This window comes from Myotis yumanensis, unplaced genomic scaffold, assembly GCF_028538775.1.
Source record: "Myotis yumanensis isolate MYYU_CA2020_CCGP unplaced genomic scaffold, mMyoYum1.0.hap1 SCAF_14, whole genome shotgun sequence".
Lineage (NCBI taxonomy): Eukaryota > Metazoa > Chordata > Mammalia > Chiroptera > Vespertilionidae > Myotis > Myotis yumanensis.
In genome coordinates this window covers 39,967,015-39,991,755 of record NW_027223765.1, presented here as the reverse complement: position 1 = coordinate 39,991,755, position 24,741 = coordinate 39,967,015, and the positions used below count along the sequence as shown (strand labels likewise).

The 24,741-nt window shown below is 39.3% G+C and overlaps 1 protein-coding gene across 14 annotated transcripts in view; it reads left to right on the top strand.

Moving 5' to 3' along the window:
* PBRM1 (polybromo 1) overlaps positions 1-24,741 on the top strand; it is a 131,163-nt gene that overhangs the window by 14,585 nt on the left and 91,837 nt on the right. For 11 of the 14 annotated variants that reach the window (XM_070390714.1, XM_070390725.1, XM_070390724.1 and 8 more), the window contains 8 exons: positions 2,194-2,337; positions 5,834-5,950; positions 11,948-12,016; positions 14,744-14,842; positions 17,812-17,894; positions 18,848-18,943; positions 19,813-19,904; positions 22,260-22,473. In XM_070390714.1, coding sequence (XP_070246815.1) covers positions 2,194-2,337; positions 5,834-5,950; positions 11,948-12,016; positions 14,744-14,842; positions 17,812-17,894; positions 18,848-18,943; positions 19,813-19,904; positions 22,260-22,473 — 914 coding nt within the window. The remainder of the gene's footprint in view (positions 1-2,193; positions 2,338-5,833; positions 5,951-11,947; positions 12,017-14,743; positions 14,843-17,811; positions 17,895-18,847; positions 18,944-19,812; positions 19,905-22,259; positions 22,474-24,741) is intronic. The other 3 variants (XM_070390726.1, XM_070390727.1, XM_070390719.1) reach the window with 1 other exon arrangement.

The window sequence follows — 24,741 nt, the reverse complement described above, 5'->3', positions numbered from 1 at the left end:
CATGTTTGACCGTGACCTATGAACCAGGAGGTCATGGTTGGATTCCCAGTTAGGGCACATGCCCAGGTTGCAGGCTAAATCCCCAGAGTTGGTCATGCAGGAGGCAGGCAGTCAATGATACTCTCTCATCATTGATGTTTCTCTCTCTCTCTCCCTCTCCTTTTGTGATGATGGTTATCACAAAGAAGTTGAAATATAGATGGTAGGAAAACATCCAAACATAATGGTTAACACAAAAACTATTGTCATACCCCAGGATTTCCATGGACACCTTAACACCCCAGGACGGCCAATGCCCACACTCCCCTCTTACACTTCTGGGCTCTCAGAGGCCAAATTGCTCTGTGACAACTGAGGTATCCCTACAGACAAATCCACTGTGACACCCCAGGGCAGCCAGTGATTACACTCCTTTCCCAATCCCACTAGGTCCCTGCTGCAGTATTTATTTTTACTCACAAGCATACTACCTTCTTTATTCATTCTTTTATTTTTATTGAGAAGTCATCTGTTACTATAATTACAGTTCCTTTAAAGGTTATCTATCTTTCCTATCTTTAGTATCTTTTTGTCTTTTGTGTTCTACAGTTTTACTGTGATAGGTTTAGATGTGAATATTTATTTATATAATTTGGGAGTTACTGGGCTCTCTGAATCTTTGGATGGATGTTTTTCATCAGCTCTGGAAAGTTTTCAGCCATTAATGTCTGCATATCGCCTTTGCCCCATTCTGTCTTCTCCTTGTAGAACTAAATTTGAAAATTATATCAGAACTCTCTTAGGTCTCCATTTCTGTTAACCTTTCACAGTTCCCCTATTTTGTTTCTGTGTTGCTTTTCTAATTTTTTTTTTGAAATGTTTTTAAACCAATCCATTAAATTTTTACATTTCAATATTTCTATTTTTTGTATTTTGGTAGTATTTTTTTTAGGGTTCCTTGCTGTTTGCTTAAATCTTTAATCCCATTGTTTCTTTAAATTTATTCAACATGTTTTTATTCTATGGCAGATAATCCCAATATCTGAAGTATTTGCATGTCTGGTTTGCTGTCATTTTTGCTAGCGTTCTGTTGGGATTTTTTCATTCTTGTATGTTTCATGAATTTTTACCAGAAGCTAATAGTTTTGGAATTTTATCTCTAGAGATTCTTTGAGGCTCAGATTGAAGTTGGGTTGATCCAGAGAAGAGATTTGTTGCTTATTCTAGGCCAGGTGCTAGGTCTGGCTCATGATGAAGAGCTGTCACAGGAGATGATTCATCTTGTACCTCTCCTTTTCCCGCAGTGCCATGATTGAGATAGGCATAGTTGAGCTGGGTGGAGATTGGGGTGTATTCCCCTTTACCTTTTTCACCTCTCCTGCCATACTCTGCCCCTCTGGTAATCATCCCTTTGGTCTGTGTTTCTATGAGTCTGTTTTTGTATTTTGTTTCTTCATTTGTCTTGATTTTTAGATTCCACATATAAATGAAACCATGCAGTATTTGTCTTTGTCTGACTTACTTCACTTAGTATAATACCCTCTAGGTCCATCCATATGGTTGCAAATAGCAGAATCTCCCTTTTTATTGCTGTGTAATATTCCGGTGTGTGTGTGTGTGTGTGTGTGTGTGTGTGTGTGTGTGTGTTGTGTACATGAGTACATACACAACTTACACATACCTAGATTGCTTCCATATCTTAACTATTCTAAATAATGCTGAAATGAATATAGGGGTGCAATGTGTTTTCAAATTAGTGCTTTTGTTTTTTATGGATAAATACACAGAAGTAGAATTGCTGGGTTGTATGATAGATGTATTTTTAGGTGTGTTTTTGGTTTTTTTTGAGGAATCTCCATACTGTTTTCCATAGTGGCTGCACAGGTTTTATCCTTTAAATGAACTTTCTTAGTAATAATGAGTCTTAATTTAGCAAATCATTTCTCTTCTGCCTCAAATCTTTCTGTAATAAGGGCATAAATAAATTAAATTTATTTCAGAATGCTTTTAAAACATACATTTAGTTCTTGAGAAAAGAAATTGTGGCCCATGTATCTTTTAATCATAAGGAGTTTAACATTTGTAGTAGAGTTTTTGAAGTTATATCTTAGAATACCAGTCTCTGCTGGAACAGGATGCTTTAAAAGTAGTAATTGATTTATAATAAAATAATAAATTGCTTCTTCTTTTATTTTTCTCTTTGCTAATATACAGCCAGATTCTCCTGAATATAAAGCTGCTTGCAAACTCTGGGATTTGTATCTTCGAACAAGAAATGAGTTTGTTCAGAAAGGAGAAGCAGATGATGAAGATGATGATGAAGATGGGCAAGACAATCAGGGCACAGTGACTGAAGGAGTAAGTGTACAGCTGGAACAGGCTGTTGGGGAGTGGACAAGGCCCCTGTGATTTTTCTCTGGGCTGTTATGGTCTTTCCATATAGCTGTGTTGGTAACTGGGAGGGTCAAGGGGCATAGTATAGACCAGTGACACACGAACTCATTTTTTTGGTTGATTTTTCTTTGTTAAATGGCATTTAAATATATAAAATAAATATCAAAAATATAAGTGTTTGTTTTACTGTGGTTGCACATATCAAAAAATTTCTATATTTGACAAGGCACTAGAGTTAAGTTAGGGTTTTTCAAAATGCTGACACGCCGAGCTCAAAAGGTTCGCCATCACTGGAATAGACAGACCCACTGCAATTACAAGGAATCATAAGACATCCAGGACAATGTGTCCCATGTGTGATTGCTTTTTCTTTTCTTTTCTTTTTAAATATATTTTATTGATTTTTTTTACAGGGAGGAAAGGAGAGGGATAGAGAGTTAGAAACATCAATGAGAGAGAAACATCGATCAGCTGCCTCCTGTACAACCCCTACTGGGGATGTGTTTGCAACCAAGGTACATGCCCTTGCCCAGAATCAAACCTAGGACCTTTCAGTCTGCAGGCCGACGTTCTATCCACTGAGCCAAACCAGTTAGGGCTGTGATTGCTTTTTTGAATTGCTCTTATATTAGTGTATATTTCCTGCTCAGTTTGAAAGAGAATGTTCATATCATCAGTTATTCAGTGTTGTAAGAGTAGGCTCTGTTGTGATTAAAAGTTGGAGAGTCAATGGAATCACCTTAGGAATATTTTTGTGGGTTAGACTGAGTACTGTTCCTAGAATGTGCCAAGTGTTTCCTGTCGCTGGAATTTTGCAATTACTCTTACTTCTGCTTAGAATGTGCTTCTTTTGGCTCTTCCATCATTGCCCTTTTTCATTATTCTAGTAACACTTAATGTCAACTGGGAGAGGACTTTCCTGACCACCCCATTTAAATTGTTTGCTCCACACTCATTTTCCGTCATCACATCTCTTTGGTCTTCAGTCTTTATCAATATATAACTTGGTCAGCTAATTTGTTCATTAGATTACATGTTTACTTTCTGTCTTCCCCCAAGTAGAATTATAGTCCACAAAACAAATCACCTTCTTCACCTATTCCTGACATGTAGACTGTGCCTGACTTGTAGGTTCTGATAAATTCCCTTTTTTTGAATTTTTGTTTGTTAATCCTCACCCGAGGATATTTTTTTCCCATTGACTTTTTAAAGATATTGGAAGGGAAAGAGGGAGGGGAAGAAAGAGAAAGAAATACTGATGTGAGAGAGACACATCCATTGGTTGCTTCCTATACATGCCCTGACTGGGGCTCAGGAGCAAATCCAAAACCCAGGAATATGCCCTTGACTGGGAATCAAACCCGTAACCTTTCTGTGTGTGGGTCAACGCTCTAACCACTGGGCACACTAGCCAAGGTGGTACTGATACTTCTTGCTGAAGGAACGTTTGAAAAAGAATAATAAAAAGAATTACATCTCTCTCCTGCAGCTAAATAGTAAGACACCCAAAGCAGTGCATTTCCCTTTTTTTCTTGAAATTTCAACACAGAAAGAAGTATGGTGGGTGAATTTCTCAAAACATACGTTTTTTGTGGAGTCTCAAAAGCTAGTTTCCAGGTACTTTGTCACTTTCTTTCTAGAAGTTAAAGACTGGAATTAGGTCAAAGGCAGTTAACTAGGGATTCTCTGAAATTTTACTCTCTGATATTAATGTGGGAGCAGCAACTTAACCCATGCTTTCTTAGGCAGAAGGTTCATTACCTGCAGGGGGCTTAGCCTTAATATAGGCTTCCAGGGTTCTAGTCAAAAATGAGAATGCCTACATTTAGAAATTGACTGTGCTTCTTTCAGTAAAAAATTGGAAGGATTTTGCGCGTTCACATTTACCCTTCCCAAACTTCTTTCTAGCCCTAAGGTTCTCAAGGAGGAGGAAGGAATTTTCAAGTTTCTCATTTTTTTTTTTAATTGAATGGTTCTTTTTTTTTTTTTTTTTTAATATGTTTTATTGATTTTTTACAGAGAGGAAGGGAGAGAGCTAGAGAGTTAGAAACATCGATGAGAGAGAAACATCGATCAGCTGCCTCCTGCACACCTCCTATTGGGGATGTGCCCGCAACCCAGGTACATGCCCTTGACCGGAATCGAACCTGGGACCTTTCAGTCCGCAGGCCGACGCTCTATCCACTGAGCCAAACCGGTTTCGGCAAGTTTCTCATTTTTAAATTAAGAATTATATCTTTGGAGTTTTCCTCAATTGTGGGAATAGGTTGTATGAATGCACTTATATACCCTGCTTATTTTGTGACCTGCAACACAAAGGAGCTGGTTTGACTTGGAGGAGAGGAATCTTGGCTGTAGAGTATAGTTCTCCTCTTTTTGAAGCTAACTCTATGGTACCATGTTTTAGCCAGGAAGTAAATGACTAAAACATGGATACTTTAGTCTGATTTCATCAGTGTTATGTTGGTTCTCTAAGCTTATATGGTTGAGGACTCTTAGCTAACCACAAGTCTTATATGGTAAATATTTATTGTGTGTCTGTTTTTGCCAGGCACTGTGGTAGACCCAAGAGATTTGTTAAAGCCCTCTCTGTAGAATTAATGTTAGAGGACCTTAATATTGAGATTATACTAAATAAAAAGACCTATTAGATTAGGACAAAAATACTAGTGCTTTTATTATTTAAATCAGAAATAACCATTAAACTTTATATAATATGCACAAAACATGGTTTGGACTTGAACTATTTAATATAAACCTTGACTAAGATATCCCAGTGCTCACTATAGAAACTGACCAGGTACTTTTTGGGCCATATACTTTCCATGTTGAAACAGTGACTAAGGTAGGTAGGATAAGCTGGCCATTTGGAAAGCAGAAGTGATGTGCATCAATTGACTTAATCTCCAGTCAGTTTTGATATAACTTGAATCTGTTACTAGAGCTGGCAGAGCACAATCTGGTGAAAAGTATGTTGTTCCCACTTTACATATATAGTTACTCTACCATAATATCATGACTTCAGTAGATATGAACAGCAGATGTAGAAATGACCAGGTATCATAGGGTATGTTTTTCTTTCTTAGTTGCTCGGACCCAAAAAAGGTATGCATTTCTAATTATTTATACATATGGTACTTGAACTTCACTGTTAACAGTGTTTACTGTGGAATGGAGTTCATAAAAGGACTTGATCCAAAAGATTTAGTTACTGAAATATGTGAAGAGCCTCATTAGTTTCACACATCCCATTCTGTGAGTACAGCCATCACATTCAGCATCCAGAGCATTTCTATGATATTCTTAAAACTTGTACTTAAAATAAGTACTGTTTAGAAGTTGCTCTTTGAGTTGGCTTTCAAATTTTGGGAAATATTTAATATCAGCATTTATTTTGGGTTTTCTCTTGCAAAGTACTTATTTCTCCCCTCTCTTCTTGCTCTCAAACCCCTCCTTCCAGTCTTCTCCAAGTTACTTGAAGGAGATCCTGGAGCAGCTTCTTGAAGCCATAGTTGTAGCCACAAATCCATCAGGCCATCTCATTAGTGAACTTTTTCAGAAACTGCCTTCTAAAGTGGTAAGTGATACAATTAAAAATGGGTGAACTAAAGTGTGGGAGTTTTGTTTTATTTTTAAGTATTTCAAATGTTTTATTCTTAGTAAATAGAGTACAGTTAATGGAAGGCATTGGAGGTAGCCAAGAGCTCCTCCTCATGATCTCAGCAGCACACAAGGATATGGTCTATACTTGGCCAGAAGGTTGTAGGTTTTGAAAAAAATTGTGTGTTTTTGTTTCTTGATTGGTAATTCTGTGTATTTTTTATTGTCATAAAATATGCATAAGATAACTATTTAACCATTTTAAGTATTTGCCACTAATACTTAAAAGTTCAGTGTTATTAGGTACATTCATATTATTGTACAACCATCACCACCATCCATCTTCAGAAATTTTCATTTTCCTAAACTCCGTATCCATTAAACAATAACACCTTACTCCTCCATCCTCCCATCCCCTGTAACCAATATTCTGTGTTCTCTCTCTCTTTCTCTGAATTTGACTAAGTACCTGATATAAGAGGAATCAAACAATATTTATCCTTTTGTGTCTGGATTATTTCACTTTAGTGTAATGGTTTCCAGAGTTGCTCCATGTTGTAGGAGGTGTCAGAATTTCCTTCCTTTTTAAGGCTAATACTCCATTGTATGTATATATGGTTTGTTTATATACCACATTTTATTTATCTATTCATCTCTTGATAGGCTTTTGGGTTGTTTCTAAGATGGATAATTCTAAATGATAAAATAAACACCTAAACTAACTCTTCTATAATAATAAAAGAGTAATATGCTAATTAGACCAGATCTCCTTCCTGACCACCTTGAAGCCAGATCTGTGAGGGCTGAACCCCTTGCACAAATTTTGTGCATCAGGCCTCTAGTTTATTTATAAAAGACAAGAAACATTCTCTTTGCTCAGGAGACAGAATGAGAGGAAGATAAATGAATTCTTCCTCTCTTAGTTCTCCTTAATTGTCTGGTGATGGAGAAAAGAGAGAGACCTAACAGGTACTTTTCTACCCCAAAGAAGAGGTTTTCTAGACTAGTAAGACTCTTTAAAACAGCAGTCGCCAACCAGTGGTCCGCAAGGTCCGAAAGGTTGGCGACCGGTGCTTTAAAAGTGTCAGGGCCCCTTGTGGCTTCACACCCAAGCGGCAATTAACATAATTGAAGGTTCCACTTTAGCCTGTGGAACTACAAAAATTTCCACTTTTAAAAGTACTCCATTATAGCACTTAACTCCATTGTGATCATTTACTTTTATATCTACCTCCTTCCTGGGCCCTGAATTTCTCAATGATAGGCACAAAGCCATATTTTCTTTTGTGTCTCTACCATGAAATTGGAACCCAGCCTGCCATAGATGTGCAAGAAGTGCTTGTTGACTGATGAGGGGCATGCAGCTTTCCCCACTAATCATCAATAAGTCTAGTTATTTAAAGGTGTGTCTTGACTAGTTATAGGACACTTATGACATTAGGTATAAAGCACATATAACCATTAATGTCCTAAATGTGGATCTGATTAGAAAAATAAAATGATTATATTGGACTTCAGTTTAAAGTCAGGAAGACAATTCCTCAAAAAAATTAAATACAGATTTACCAGATGAGCCAGCAATTCCACTTTGGGTGTATACCCAAAAAGTAAAAGCAGGGTTTCAAAGATATATTTGTACACCCATGTTTATATCAGTATTATTCACTATCTCTAAAACGTGGAAGCCACCCAAGTGTCCCTCAACAGATTAGTGGATAAAGAAAATATGGTATATATACACACAGTGGAGTATTCGTCCTTTAAAATTTTTAAATGAAATTCTGACACATGCTAAAAGAAGAATGAACCTTGAATACATTCTACTAAGTGAAATAAGGACAAATACTGTATGATTCCTCTTAGAGGAGGTATTTAGAGTAGTCAAATTCATAGAGACAGAAAGTAGAATTGCAATTTCCAGAGTCTGGTAGGAGGGGGAAAGTGGAGAGTTATTGTTTAATGGGTATGGAGATTCAGTTTGGGAAGATGAAAAGTTCTGGAGATGGATGATGGTGATGGTTGCACTATAATGCGAATGTACTTACAGTCACTGAACTGTACATTTATAATTAAACTAGAGGCCGGTGCACAAAAATTTGTGCACTCGGGAGGGGAGGGGGGTCCCCCAGCCCGTCCTGTGCCCTCTCGCAGTCTGGGACCCCTCAGGAGATAACGACCTGCTGGCTTAGGCCTGCTCCCGGGTGGCAGAGGACAGGCCCAATCCCTAGGTGCAGCCCCTGGTGGGGCTCAGAGCAGGGCCGATTGGGGAGTTGGGGCGCCGCCCCGTCATGCACAGAGCAGGGCAGATCGGGAGGTTGCGATGCCACCCTCAGTCATGCTCAGGGTAGGGCTGATTGGGGGGTTGGGGCACCGCCCCCTGTCACACTCAAGGCAGGGTCGATGGGGAGGTTGCGGCGCCACCCCCTGTCATGCACAGAGCAGGGCCGATCAGGGGGTTGGGGCGCTGCCCCCTGTCACTCACAGAGCAGGGCCCATCAGGGGGGTTGGGGCTCCGTACCCTGTCACACACAGAGCAGGGTCGATCAGGGGGTTGGGGAGCTCCCCCCTGTCATGCACAGAGCAGGGCCCATCAGGGGGTTGAGGAGCTCCCCCCTGTCATGCACAGAGCAGGGCCGATCAGGGTGTTGAGGAGCTCCCCCCTGTCACTCACAGAGTAGGGCCGATAGGGGAGTTGGGGCACCGCCCCCTGTCACACACAGAGCAGGGCGGATCATGGGGTTGGGCCACTGCACCCTGTCACACTCAGGGGAGGGCCAATGGGGAGGTTATGGCTCTACCCTGTCACACACAGAGCAAGGCCCGTGGAGGGGGGTTGGGGCGCCACCCTCTATCACTCACAGAGCAGGGCCGATCAGGTGGTTGGGGCGCCGCCACTGTCACACTCAGGGCAGGGCCGATAGAGAGGTTATGGCTCTACCCTGTCACACACAGAGCAGGGCCTGTGGGCGGGGGGGGGGGGAGGGTTGGGGCGCCGCACCCTGTCACACACAGAGCAGGGCCGATCAGGGGGTTGGTGCGCCGCACCCTGTCAAACACAGAGCCGCAGGGCGATCAGGGGGTTGGGGAGCTCCCCCCTGTCACACAGCCGCAGGGCGATCAGCGGATTGGGGAGCTCCCCCCTATCAGGCACAGAGCAGGGCTGATCAGGGGCTTGGGGCGCCTTCCCCTGTCAGGAACAGAGCAGGGTGGATAGGGAGGTTGTGGCCCCGCCCCCTGTCACTCACAGAGCCGCAGGGTGATCAGGGGGTTTGGGCGCTGCTCCCTGTCACGCTGATCCCGGTGCCGGGAGGCATATTACCCTTTTACTATATAGAATAGAGGCCTGGTGAACGGGTGGGGGCCGGCTGGTTTGCCCTGAAGGGTGTCCTGGATCAGGGTGGGGGTCCCCACTGGGGTGCCTGGCCAGTCTGGGTGAGGGGCTGAGGGCTGTTTTCTGGCTGGCGGGTGACTAAAGCTCCCAACAGCTCCTTTTTTTCTTTTTTTTTTATTCTGGGCCAGCTTTAGCTCTGAGGCCTCAGCTGCTGAAAGCCGGTTTCTGGCCTTTGTTTTTCCTTCTGTATTTGATACAATGTTGCGGTCCGGCTGGCTGAACCTGGCTGACTGAAAGCCGGTTTCTGGGGTTTTGTTTAGCTTCTTATTTGCAACATAGTACATAGTTGCTTAGAATTGCAGCTGAGAGGCCGGCAACTCAGGCGGGGAACGTTAGAGTCAGCCGTCACTGGAGCAAGCAAGCCTCCCTGTTCGCTTCAGTGCATGGCTGTCGGCCGCCATCTTGGCTGACAGTTAATTTGCATAAGGATATGCTGATTAGCCAATGGGAAGGGTAGCGGTCGTACATTAATTACCATGTTTCTCTTTTATTAGTGTAGATAGTAAATCTTATGTATATTTTACTACAATAAAAAATATGAGAGATGAGTACAATTTTTACTCAAGGTTTATTCTTACTCTGCAGGAGATAACCAGTATTAGTTGAGACACCAAAGTTAATCTGGAGCAATAAAATAGTAGTAATCTAGTTCCCCCATTTTGGGAAGGCTTTTGGGATACCATGCAGCAGGAGTTCATTGGGGAAAGCAGGTTCTCAGTGGTCCTTTAGGGTGTAACAATTTCAAAGACAACAAAGAGAGGAGGGCAGTTTTTACCTATCCTTTATAAATCTTTCTGAAGTAGGACTGGCTAAGTGGGGGGGGGGGGGGGGTTGGGAATACATAAGCCAGCAGCTTGGATTACGTTGTAACCAGCTTGGGTGGCTGTGCCATAATTGTCTTCTAAACTGTTTCTTAGAAGTAGAATTGGTGAAGAGAGTGGATAGGAAAGGAAAGAAAGGACTAGTAAGGTTAAGAAAATAGAGGGATAAGCAGAGGGATCAGATAAGGTGAAGCATCACTGAGACCATCCCTTCAGCCTAATAATTGAGTGAAAGCTGTGGCCTTTACTTTTGTTGTTGTTTGGGCTCTAATATTTGAACAGGTAGAAAGAGCCTGGAGAGCACAATCTGACTTCCTCTGACACCTCTCATCTGAGGAGATCAGCTTTTGATTTTTGGTCAACTTCAATTATTTACTTCAAGGAACATACCATGTAGGAAGGGCACAGGGCAGTGCATGCACTCTAGGCTTTTGTGAAATTCTTCAAGGACATTCCTCTAACATGTTTAACTTTACATATTGTGATAAGCTAACATCTGATAAGAAAATAGAACTTTGCTTTGTTTCTTAAACATAGTTTCATTTAAAATGTGTAAGTATAAGTTAAACATGAAACTAACAAATCTTGCAACCTGACTTCTTATAGATTCTTAAGAATTTTATATGAAACTAGAAACCTGGTGCATGAAATTTGTGCACTGGGGGGGTGGAGGGGGGGGTGTGCTCAGCCCGGCTTGTGCCTTCTTGCGGTCTGGGAACCCTCAGGTGATGTCCGACTGATAACTTAGGCCTGCTCCTGGTGGGGAGCGGGCCTAAACCATCAGTCAGACATCTTTAGCACTGCCCCGGAGGTGGGAGAGGCTCCCATCCCCGCCGTTGTGCTCACCAGCCGTGAGCCCAGCTTCTGGCTGAGTGGCACTCCCTCTGTGGGAGCACACTGACCACCAGGGGGCAGCTCTTGCATTGAGTGTCTGCCCCCTGGTGATCAGTGCACAACATAGCGACTGGTCGATTGGTCGACTGCCCTCTGGTGGTCAGTGCACGTCCTAGCGAGCAGTTGAGCAGCCTTAGCATATCATTAGCATGTTACGCTTTGATTGGTTGAACGGCTTACTGGACGACCAGACACTTAGCATATTAGGCTTTTATTATATAGGATAAGATATAATTGTTTTATTTATTTATTTATTTATTTATTTATTTATTTTTATGATTGTGTTATTTAGATTGCAAAATTAAGAGAGCTTATAATAAGTCCTTAAAAAACATTTCTCTAGAGAGGATTTGAAATCTTGCTCCCCAGCATCAGTTCGGTTCAAATAAACTCATAAAATAACAACAACAACAAAAAGCATTCCTCTACTTCATTTCTAGGCACAGATATCTTGGGACCTTTAATTTATGTGATTCTGTGAATGTAGATTTTATATGTTTATTTGTTAATCCTCATCTGAGGATATTTTTCCATTGATTTTTAGAGAGAGTGGAAAGGAGGAGGAGACACAGAAAAAAAACATCGATGTGAGAGAGACACATCGATTGGTTGCCTCCTGCACATGCCCTGACCAGGGAATGAGCTTGCAACCGAGGTATATGCCCTTGACCAGAATTGAACCCAGGACCCTTCAGTCTGTGAGCTGATGCTCTATCCACTTAGCCAAACCGGCTAGGGCTGTGTGTTTAGTTTTGAATTTCACAAAGCTGCTCAGTTGATTAAGATGGTCAATGTCAGTGTGCTTCCTTGTTTTCTTATTAGCTGGATACTTTCACCTATTAAGCATGCCTGGCTTTTTGTCTTTCAGCAATATCCAGACTATTATGCAATAATTAAGGAACCTATAGATCTCAAGACCATTGCCCAGAGGATACAGGTATGAAGATGACCATATGTAAACATATGTGGTTTGGGGTAGATTGGCCTATGGTCTTATGGGGATTTAGAAAACAAGAAGTAAATGTCTCTGTAAGGGATTATCACATTAATCTAATGTAAACAAATAAGAGTGGTAAATCACTTCCCCAAGTCATCAAGTAGTAAGGAGAGGAATTAGGATTTGAATCCAGGCAGTCCGTCTCCAAAGTCTATGCTCTTAACCCCTATACTGTTTCTTCCTCTCTACAGAGTAGGTGCTTAGTAAATATTAATTGAGTGGATGACAATGAATGAGAATTAAAATTTGATTATCGTAGGTTAAGGAAGGTATAGGAAAAATGAGCTAAATTATACCAAAAATCTAGCTTTTAGAATTTGAACTAACGGGTTATTTTCCTAGCTCTGTTTTTATTTTTTAAAAATTTTTTTGTTGATGTTGTTAATCCTCATCCAAGGATTTTTTTTCCATTGCTTTTTAGAGATAGAGTAGAAGGGAGAGAGCAGGGGGGCGGGGAGGGAGGGAGAGGGGAGAGAGAGACAGACAGACAGACAGAGACATCAATGTGAGAGAGACACATCGATTTGGTTGCCTCCTGCATGCACCCTGACCAGGGCCGGGGATCAAACATGCAACCCCAGGTACCTGCCCTTGACTGGGAATTTACCTGTGACCCCTTGGTGCTTGGGGTCAATGCTCTAACCATTTTGAAACACTGGCCAGGGTCCTAGCTCTGCTTCCTATTAGCTATGTCACTTTGGTCAGGCGACCTGCCTGCTTCCTCTGCTGTATGCTGAATGTAGTATTACTGCTTCACAGAGTTATAGAGGTCGGTGATAATGCATGTGAAGCATCTCCTAGAGCATCTATGAGATGTGGCCTTGGTAATGTGAGTGACTGATCCTCCTAGGGTAAGGAGGGTTTGGGGTTACTAGCAGATAAAGCAGAAAGGAAAATGATGTGCTATATGGTGTCATTGAGAAAGGAGCCTGAAAGCACAGTGGTTTGCCGGGAGGGAGAAACTTCCTTGGCTTTAAATTCTAAAAGAGTAGGAAAGAGTAACAGGGTAGTAATTACTGGTACCATAGAAATATTTACACTGAATGTTACAATACAAATTCCCTCCTGGTTTTTCCCTCCAGGCAACCTAATAGGTGCTACTGGGAGTGACTTAATCTCCTAGAACCTAAATCCCTAGGGTTTCTAACATCTATCTAGGGGTAAAATGTTTTCATAATATGGAAAATCAGAGTGGGTCTTTAAATGCCCATACCTCAGCCCCAGTCTTCACTCTGTGACCTTTCACCTTATGTCCTTTTTCCTTCCGAAGCCCCACAGAAGCAACTCCTTTCACCACGTTCCTAATCAAGATCTTTGTCCTCTTACGTCTAAATAATTGTAAGAGTCTTTACTCCCTCTCTGATGAAAGGCTCTCTAGTCCGCTCTGCATATTGCTTCCTGATCCTAGCTTTCTTCCTGCTATTCCACTACCCAGAGACTTGTCACTAGTTTTCTAATGCCTGCTGAAGCAAGTTGCAGCTCCTTGTGCCAGTTCAACAACAACAAGCTCTGGCTAATTTAAGCAGAAAGGAATCCATGAAAAGGTATTAGATAGGTCATGGAATTAGATAGGAGAAGGAAGGTGGGAGAGCTATGGGAAATAGAACTCAGGCTGTCACGGCACGGGTTAGGTGATACGCAGTCTCTTTGTGTTGCCATTGCTGTTACCACTGTCATTTGTCAGTTTGTGCCCCCGATACCCGCTGCTCCAGTCCTGTACTCTACTCTCCTTCAGGAGTTAGGAATGCATTCCTCCATTCCCTTGCTGTTGTCTTTAGTCCCTCAAGGCTCAAGCATGAATTATTTCTCCTTGCCCTTGCTGCCAGGCTGCTGGCAAAGCTACCATCTGCCCACTTTTACCCTCCGTTGTGAAAGGTAGGTCCTTCCCTACCACCTGTGTTGGCATTTCCTACAAATTAAAAGGGTGCTCAGATATTGGGTATCCCTACAAGGCAAATAAATAGCTCTTCTGCTTAGCCTGGTTCTCTGTACTCTGCCTCATTTTCCCTACTCTACCTACGCAGTCTGTGCTCATGGTTTTATCCTTCCCCACCGTCCATTCTCCTTTATTTGGTTTCCTCAGTCTCTCTAGAAGGTGTCTGTTAATTTCTGTGTCCTCATGAGTACCTTTTGAGTAGAGTCTCCCTCCTTCCTTTCCTTTGTAAATTGAGGCAATTATGAGTCTCCTGGGTTATTTTGGATTGAATAAGCATCAAGATATGGGTACGCACAAATGTAACATCTGTGCTAGACTTACCTTTTATCAGAAGTGGTCCATAAAACTAGAAGAGTTTTACTTCACACTGTTAAGCCCACCTTAATGAATTAGTATTACTGAAGCACTTAGAGCAGTGCTTGGCACCTAAGTAGGCGCTATGTGTTTGCTAAGTAAAACAGCTTTTACCTTGATTTTTTTAAAAGAAATTGTAAGTTTTTTTATGAGAATAATTTAGCTCTGGTTTTGTTAATTACCTCAAAAACTTGTTTGTAAATGGACAATATTAATAAATTTTTACTTTAACATATTGTTCATGTGTACTTTCCAATAAAGAGTTGGAACATAGTGGCAATTAAAAAATATGTGGAGTTCTTTTTTTTTTTTTTTTTAAAGGTCATACTGATTAACTTTCAATAAGAGGAACTTGTATATTTTGTTGTTTACTGTAGAATGGAAGCTACAAGAGTATTCATGCAATGGCCAAAGATATAGATCTTCTAGCAAAAAATGCCAAAACTTATAATGAACCTGGTTCTCAAGTATTCAAGGTTAGTTTTTTTGTTATTATGATTTTTATTGATAAGAGTAGATACCTTAATTTAGAGCTAATAATAACAACTTTATTGAGATAAAATTCATATATTGTGCATTTCACCTAATGAGTACTATTTAATGGCTTTTAATTTATTCACAGAGTTGTGCAGCCGTCACCACAGTCAGTTAGCAATCAATATCCATTTCCTCCCAACGTCCCCACCCCTAGGCAACCACCAATCTAATCTACTTTGTCTCTATGAATTTTCCTATTCTAGACATTTCATATTAGCATAATGTTTTCAAGGTATACATGTTGTAGAATGTGTAAGTACTTCATTCTTTTCACAGCTGAATAATATTCTATTATATGTATATACCATGTTTTATTTACCCATTCATAGATGCTAGACATTTAGCTTATTTCTACTTTTTTGGCTGTTATAAATAATGTGCTACAAACATTCATGTATATTTTTATGTGGCTATATTTTCATTTTTCACAGTTACATACCTAGGCATGGAATTTCTGGGCCACATGGTAACTGTATAGTAACTTTTAGGAACCACCAAATTGTTTTCTAAAGCAGCTGCACCATTTTACATTCCTATTAGCAATGTGGAAGTGAAATTTCTCCACATCCTCACCAACTTTGTTTTTTATTTTGTTTTTGTTTTTACTGTAGCCATCCTAGTGGATGTGAAATAGTAGCTCATTGTGGTTTTGATTAGCATTTCCCTAATGATTGGTGATGTTAACATCTTTTCATTTGCCATTCATATACGTATCTTTGAAAAAGTATCTGTTCAGATCCTTAGTCTATTACTTAATTGGGTTACCTATGTTTTTATTGTTGAGTTGTTACATTTTTAGATAGTCTAGCCCTGTTAAATGATTTACAAATATTTTCTCCCATTCTGTGGTTTGTCTTTTCACTTTTAAGATAGTGTATTTTGATGCACATACATTTTTAATTTTGGTAAGTCCAATTTGTCTATTTTTTCCCTTTGGTTATTTGTAGCTTTTAGTGTCTTATCAAGAAACTATTACCAGTATTGTAATAACTATGTATGTTGCTAGGTAGGTACTGGAAATATTGGGGGGAACACTTTGTAAATATATGATTATCTAATCACTATGTTTGTTGTAAACCTGAAACTAATCTATACTAATGAAAGGGTAATATGCTAATTAGACTGGGTGACTGGCCATCTTCCGGACGTCCAACTTCCTTCTAGGCCAGTGGTTCTCAACCTTCTGGCCCTTTAAATACAGTTCCTCATGTTGTGACCCAACCATAAAATTATTTTCATTGCTACTTCATAACTGTAATGTTGCTACTGTTATGAATTTTAATGTAAATATCTGATATGCAGGATGGTCTTAGGCGACCCCTGTGAAGGGGTCATTCGACCACCAAAGGGGTTGCGACCCACAGGTTGAGAACCGCTGTTCTAGACAAAGCCACAGTGGTGGAGGACCGAGGCAGAGGTGGTTAGAGACCATCAGGCTGGCAAGGGAGGGCAGTTGGGGGCCATCAGGCTGGCAGGGACATCCCCCGAGGGGTCCCAGATTGGAGAGGGTGCAGGCTGGGCTGAGGGACACACCCCCCACACACGAATTTCATGCACTGGGCCTCTAGTACAAAAAAATATGGCGTGGAGGAGCAGGATTAAGTCAGTCTAGGTCAGTGGTTGCCACCAGTGGTCCACAAGATCCAAAAGGTTGGCGACCACTGGTCTAGGTTTAAAACAAAACAAAAGAAACCATTACTTCGTTCAAGGTCATAACGCTTACTATCTATGTTTTTTCTAAGAATTTTATCGTTTTAGCTTTTACATTTAGGTCTTTGATCCATTTTTAATTAATTTTGGAAACATGAGGTAGGTATTAGATAGGAATCCACATTCATTCTTTTACATGGGATAATTATTTTTCCTTGCACCTCATGTTGAAAAGATTATTCTTTCCCCCCATTGAATAGTCTTGGCACCCTTGTTAAAAATCAATTGACTATACATTTATAGTTTTATTTGGATTCAGTTCTATTTCATTTGTGTCTATCTTTATGCCAGAAAAGGTTTGTTTTTTATCCACTTTTTTGTTAAATATTGATTTAGTCCCTGCATTTAAACCACATACGTATAAAAAGTAATCTGTGTAGTATAATAAATACAAAAAATATAATGACTATTCCGTTGCTTTGCAATTCCCTCAGAAGTTTTATAGTCCTATAATGAACAGTTGTAACATAAAAATTTCTTGAATTAATAATATATCACTGGGAATTTAGCACAGGATGCTCAGAAAATCTTTTAGGAATAAAATATTTAGACTTTCAGAATGCTAATTCAAATACTGTTGCTTTTGATAGTCAATGTTAAACTTTCTTTTTTATCTTTTAAGAAACATTTAGTGAAAACCATGAATGAATTTGCAGTCCTTATATTCTTAGTCCTTGATTAAACATTTTAATTGTGTAATACCAAATGTTGACGCAGTTAAGAACTACTTTTTGATGTGATTATTTTCTCGAAAGTAAATTATAGAGAGAAGGGAAACTTTGGCTTTGATGTATTAGTAGTCTATTAATTTAAGCTAGTACATTCATTCTAAGTTTAAGTGGATAGTCTTTAATCTTAGAAGTTTCGTTTGTTTCAATTTTTAGGTCAGTGTACACAGGTAGAGTTCATTGTATTTTCGTAGACTTCATCATATTTTCACCACTGTTTTTCCTTGTTCATCATTAGATCTTACTTAACTAATCGTGAAAAAGCTAGGAAGCTTTTAAACTTATATTTAAATAAAAAGATGTTTTGGAAGCTTGTGGAAAAGTTAGAGGATGCAGCTTTGTGGCTGTTGAATGAAAGGCTACTCCGGATGGAAGGAGTGCCATAGAAAATGTCCAGTGTACAATAAAGAGTATTTTAAACTGTCCTTTTTTCGATACTTTTTGTAAGACAACTCATTTTGTCTTGACAGGATGCAAATTCTATTAAAAAAATATTTTATATGAAAAAGGCAGAAATTGAACATGAAATGACTAAGTCAAGCCTTCGAATGAGGTAGGTTTAAAAATGGCTAAAATCTGCCCTGGCTGGTGTGACTCAGTTGGTTGAGTGTCGTCCCCATGCACCAAAAGGTAGTGGATTCGATTCTGGTCAGGAACACATGCCCAGGTTTGGGGCTCGATGGTGGAAAGGGGTAGCCAATCGATGTTTCTCTCTCACATTGATGTTTCCCTCTCCCATTTTCTCTCTCTATAAAAAAATCAGTTAAAAAAGCAATCTCTAAAACCCTTGTGCTTTTATTATTTGCCTAATCTTCTAGCTAGTGAAATCAATACAGTGGAAAAGAAGAAATATTTTGCATTTCAAGATTTTATTTATAATGTGATTCTGAAGAGAGTAGGGATAACTCTTAACCAGCACCTTCATTGCAGCTGAAGGGCTTTATTTAAAAAGAAACAATTTTAAGACTTAGCATCACTATATGCTTTTATTGCTATATATTTATAATATACATATATGTTATATGATAGTTGTATTTTGTGTATAACATGCTACACACATGATGTATACTATATGTAATATAAGTAATTTTATGATATTTGTATATAATGTGTAGTAGATGTTTATATTTACAGTAAGAGTATTTAGCCAGTTGTCAGAAGATCTAAAGTCTCATCCTATCCTGGCTTTTCCTTATGTTAGGACTGACTTTGAACAAATCTTCTGGGATTCTGTTTCCTCCTACTTGAATGGAAAGGTTGAGTGGCTACTTTAGAATCTTTCTTCTGACCCTGACATTTGCTTGGTTACCAGATCCTCTGATCACTTTGGTGACCATAAGCTCTGTAGTACCAGCTGTGGTACATTCCCCAGGTTATGGAGGTTCAGAAGTATTTGAGCTTTTCTATTTAGACAAGAAGAAAATGGTTGTTTCCTTTTTGTTTACCCAGCATTCTGATTTTAGCTGTCAAGTTTCTGAGTTTTTTTTAAATCTTATCTCTGGATAGGACTTCATCAAATTTGGCTGCAGCCAGGCTGACAGGTTCTGCACACAGTAAAGGCAGCCTTGTTGAAGAGAGAAATCCCACTAGCAAGTATTACCGGTGAGAGAGAATGAGTGTGTTTAGTCTGAGAGCTGACCCACGTTTATGAGGATAGGCATATTAGTGTTTGCTTGATGGCTATCCTGAAGTAATATTTTTGGGGTATAGCTGGGTTATTATGAGAATTTGTTATCAAGTACCTTATTTAAAAGGTTGAGCTATTGCCCTGGCCAGGTAGCTCAACTGGTTAGAGCATCATCCAGATATGCCAAAGTTGCAGGTTCCATCACTGGTCAGGGCACAGGCAAGAAACAAGTTGATGTTTCTCTCCCCCTCCCCCTTCCTCTCCTTTCCCCACTCCCTCTCCTTTCCCGGCTCCCTCTCACTTTTCCTCTCCCTCCCCCTCCCCCTCCTCCCTCCCTCCCTCCTTCACTAAAATCAATAAAGAGAAAAGTTGAGGTACTACTTTAGGCCTGACCTCACCTCTTAGAAAATATTTAAGCAAAGTTATTTGTTGGGTATGTTTAATATTACTAATAAAATGTGGTAAAATCTAAAAGGTTTTGTATTTGTGATAGAATTTGTCTTCATTGTAAAATATGAGCATCTTAAAAGAGAATTAACCAGAATTATTAATGAATCTTTATTTTTCATAAAATGAGAGAGTAGTGTTGCATTTATATTAAAAACAAATTGCAAGTAGCCTACTTTAAGCTTTCTAACACCACTCCCTCTTTTTTAAGAGAAAAATATTGGTACTGGATAAAATTGATTACGGAGAGTATACAAGTACAAAGATAAATTGAGGAGGCAATTGAATAGAAATTCTTTTTCTTTGAATGTTTTGTTAACAGTTCCTGTTTCCTATAAAGTAAACAAATTACTATAACATCTTTCCATGTCTTCTAATTGTTTGTTTCTATTTGTAGGAATAAAAGAGCAGTCCAAGGGGGTCGTTTATCAGCAATCACCATGGCACTTCAGTATGGCTCAGAAAGTGAAGAGGATGCTGCTTTGGCTGGTAGGCATTAGGCCAGGGGTGGGCAAACTTTCTGACTCGAGGGCCACAATGGGTTCTTAAACTGGACCGGAGGCCGGAACAAAAGCATGGATGGAGTGTTTGTGTGAACTAATATAAATTCAAAGTAAACATCATTACATAAAAGGGTATGGCCTTTTTTTTTTTTTTTTTTAGTTTTATTCATTTCAAACGGGCCGGATCCCGCCCGCGGGCCTTGGTTTGCCCACGGCTGCATTAGGCTGTGAGACTAGTTCACTGTCTTTTCAATGGGTCCTTCTGGATAACGAAAATTACAGTGACTTTGGTCTGGCTGAGAGTTTGTCAGGTTTGAAGTACAAGCTGTTTTGTGGCATTTTGATTTCACTCTTTGGTTGGCAAACTTATCAAAAGCTTATTGCTTTATTTTGTGTTAAAGTTTGTATTTGAGTAAATAAATACTTTTTTCAACACAGTTGGTTTGACAACATTAGCAGATCCTGGTTTGAAACCTGTGATAATGAGACTAATGACAACATCAGGGAATCCCAGGAAGACATTCACGTTATCTTAGACTAGAGGCCCGGTGCATGGATTCTTACACCAGTGGGGTCCTTTGGCCTGGCCTGCGGGGATAGGGCTGAAACTGGCTCTCTGACATTCCCCGAGGGGTCCCGGATTGCGAGAGGGCACAGGCCAGGCCGAGGGACCCCACTGGTGCCTGATCGGGGCCAGAGAGGGACCACGAGATGGCTCCAGGGCGTGTCCAGCCCTTCTCGCCCAGTCCCAATCAGCGGGACCCCAGGAGCAAGCTAACTGGTCGGAGCGTCTGCCCCCTGGTGGTCAGTGCGCGTCATAGTGACTGGTTGATAAATTGACCAAACGGTTGGACACTTACCATATTAGACTTTTATTGTATAGGCTTTCCAGGTTATTGACTTAACAGTTTCAGTAGGCTAAAACTTTTTCTCAGCTATAGCTTATGGCTTAAAGATAGATGTAAATTATAATCAAAGCGCATGGTAAATTGCCATTTAAACAAGTCTAACAGAGGACATTGAGCACTAAAAATGCATCTAAGAGTATACAGTTGGCTAAATAGCAATCTAAACAACAGCTATCCCATATAATAAAAGAGTAATATGCAAATCGCCCAAACAGTGGAACAACCGTTCGATATGATGTGCACTGACTACCAGGCGGAAGACTCTCAACGCAGGGGCTGCCCTCTGGCGGTCAGTGTGCTCACACAGTGGGAGTGCCGCCCAGTCAGAAACAGGGCTCATGGCTGGTAAGGAGCTACCCTAACCCTAAGCCCCTCCTCCTCCCCTGCCAGCCCCCCCTCAGTGCATCTCGTGCACCAGGCCTCTAGTAGAGAGATATTTGATGTCATTGTCAGTCTCCTAAGTGTGATTTAATATTTTTTTATTTTATTGTAGATAAATTTTATTGTAGAGCTAAAATTTGTTTCATAAAGTTATTCTGGCATATCTTTTGATTTTATAATCAAGTGTGATACAATCTTTTTGATTTTATAATCAAGTGTGATACAACAGATTTTTCCAGCTGTATGTTATTTTGTACTAATTCTAAAAATTTCATAATTACTGTAAACTACTTATTAGAGTGAATTTAATTTTTTGATACTTATCTACAGAATTAAATTTTTTAAATTTAAATTAAGCCTTGTCTTATAAAAATTGAAAGAAAATTGCTCTTTTCATTAGCTTTTTTTGCTGATTATAAAAGTGACACGTGTTTTATGTTTAGGTTTCCTTCTAACATTTGGTTAACTTCATTAACCTTATAGTAACATAACAAATTGAGGGAAAACCACACCATTTACAAAGTTTCAAAATAGTATTTATTGCCTTTTTTCTAATAAGTAGTACTGTTGTCACAGAAGGATTATTATGTAGTCACTTCAGCTATTAAGAAAAAAAAAGTAGTTGCCAATGGCCAGGAAGATTTACATCTACATTTTCATCTAAGAATCTTACAGTTTTAGCTTTTACATTTCAGCTCTGAGAACCATTAAAGACTACTTGTTCCTTTTCTTGGCCAAACATACAGAGCAAGAAGTCTCTGAAAAAGGCACATTTTAAAAGATAAATTACTTTTAACCTTTTGTTTATTTGTTTTGTAACCTTTTAAAAATAGCAAATTTACTAGGTAACATTCTACTCTATTTCTATATAACATTTCTCTAAGTAAACATACAATTATACTGAGAATTACTAACATCATCTTTAGTGAAGTGTAGAGCTTATTCTTTTAAAATAAGTATTCTCAAACATATAGCTTAACCTGGAAGGTTGTTAAAAGAACTTTTCAAAGTATGGTTCTTTACCTTATAAATACATTTTTTTGTCTTTCAAGCTGCACGTTATGAAGAAGGAGAGTCGGAAGCAGAGAGCATTACTTCATTTATGGATGCTTCAAATCCTTTTTATCAGCTTTATGACACAGTTAGGAGCTGTCGGAATAACCAGGGGCAGCTAATAGCTGAACCTTTTTTCCATTTGCCTTCAAAGAAAAAATACCCTGATTATTATCAGCAAATTAAAATGCCCATATCACTACAACAAATCAGGTAAAATGTCTTCTACATCACTTGGTATAAATTTATTTTCTTGTGGTTGAGCCTGCACATAAATCTTTTTTGTTGTTGTTGTTGTTAATCCTCACCTGAGGATATTTTTTCCATTGATATTTAGAGAGTGGAGGGAGGAAGGGAGGGAAGGAAAGAATGAGAGAGAGGCGGGGGAGAGTGGGAGGGAGGGAGGGAGAAAAAGAGAGATACATCGATGTGAGAGAGACACATCAATTACTTGCCTCCTGCATGTGCCCCAACCTGGGGCTGGGGTTTGAACCTGCAACCCAGGTATGTGCTCTTGACTGGGAATCGAACCTGCACCTCTTTGGTGCATGGGCCGATGTTCTAACCACTGAACACACCAGCCAGGGCTGCACATATATCTTCCTTCCTTAAATGGAAAAGTATATTAAAGGTAAAAATGTTTTTCATATGTTTAGAGTATGCTTGAATATTGCTCCTATTTTGATAAATAAATTTGATTAAATACAAATGATATTCTTTGTACTGCAATAGTCAAGATGCAAATTGATGAAAGGTATTCCAGCTAGACATTTTATGTGTCAGATTATAGATTATAAAAAGTCATGCACCTCACACAGATTGTCAAACTGCAGCGGGAAGGCCGGGGAGGGTTGAGGGGCAGGAGGGAGGGGGGTAAGAGATCAACTGAAGGACTTGTATGCATGCATATGAGCATAACCAATGAACATAAGACACTGGGGGGTAGGGGAAGCCGGGGTATTGTCAAGGGTGGGGAAAAAAAAGGACACATATGTAATACCCTTTGTAATGCTTTAAGCAATAAAAAAATTTTTTAAAAAATAAGTACTGTTATATAAATAAATCTAACTAGCATTCTTACACCTGAAACTTAAAAAAATTAAATGTCAACTGTAATTGAAGAATAATATTTTTTTAAAAAACAAAAGAAGTACTTTAAAAAATATTTATTGTTGATGGTATTACATATGTCCCCCCTTTCCCCCCCCATTGACCTCTTCTAGCCCGCCTCCCCCACCCCCACCCAAGCAAAGAAGTACTGTTTTTGATCTGCCCTTGGTTGAATCTGAGGATGTGAAGACCTCTGCTATGGAGGGCCAACTGTATACTTATTGAAAAAAATCTGCATATAAGTTGATCTGCACAGTTCAAACCTGTTGTTGTTCAAGGGTCAATTACATTAGAAAAATGTTAAAAGAAAAAAAAAAGTCATGCAGCTCAAAATTTAACTTCATTTTCTTATAACTGAACAAAGTACATAAATTTCCCTATACCTTCTATTGATATTTTAATTACAACAATTTATCTGTATTTAAAGTATATATCTATAGTTGAACCCCTCTCCCCTCAGAATAAGTTTAGGCAGCTCTTAGAGAAATCATTAGCTGAAACAATAACTGAAAGATAGTTCATCTTGATTTCCCTTTTTTGTTTAGACAGTGTTAAAGTGATCATTGGGAATTCAGCCAGATAATACTTCAACCACCACAGTTTCATTTGAAATAGTAGGAAAGTAAATTATAAAATGCGATGTTTTAGAACTTCCACATGCAGGTTAGGTTTTGCAATAAAACCAGATAGAGGCACGAAGCAGGTAAAATATCTTAACTGGACAGGGTCAGATTAAGCTGGTATTAACATGATGTTTTCATGGCAGATAATTAACCTTCCAAATAGTAGCAATTAAAATTCTTGTATTCACTGGAGTCTAGGAAATAAGGTTGTTTAAACAAGCATGTTTTATGGTTTTGCTTTTGTGACTTCTATTTTTATCATTTCATCAGAAAGATACATGGTGTTTTTACTTAATCCAAACTTTGGAGGTTTTGTACACAAGTACAATATAGAAAATCAGCTAATTTGACCTTAAAATAACATGGAAATTAAGACTGCCATTCATAAGAAAATAGCCTGGAAGTTTCTCATTTATACTCTTCACCTTAGAAAAGATGGTGACGGTCTTGTAGGTGTTGAGAGAGTCTCTTTTAATTGAATGGTTTTTGTCATTATTATCTTTTATCCCACTGTTGTTGTCTTTTTAATTCAAATAGTCTAATTAATTTAGTTCAGAAGAAGACACATCTGTAGCCAGCTCATTCACCTGCCTACAACTTTCTCTCAAGTTAGAATTTTCTAATATAAACCTTACTGTGTCAAGTCAATAACCTGCAATAACTTTTCCCTTTTTTTAAACTTTACTCTGGTATTTATCTGGCACACAGCTAGGGGAGTGTGAGGGATAGAGAAGTGGCTGAGGCCTAG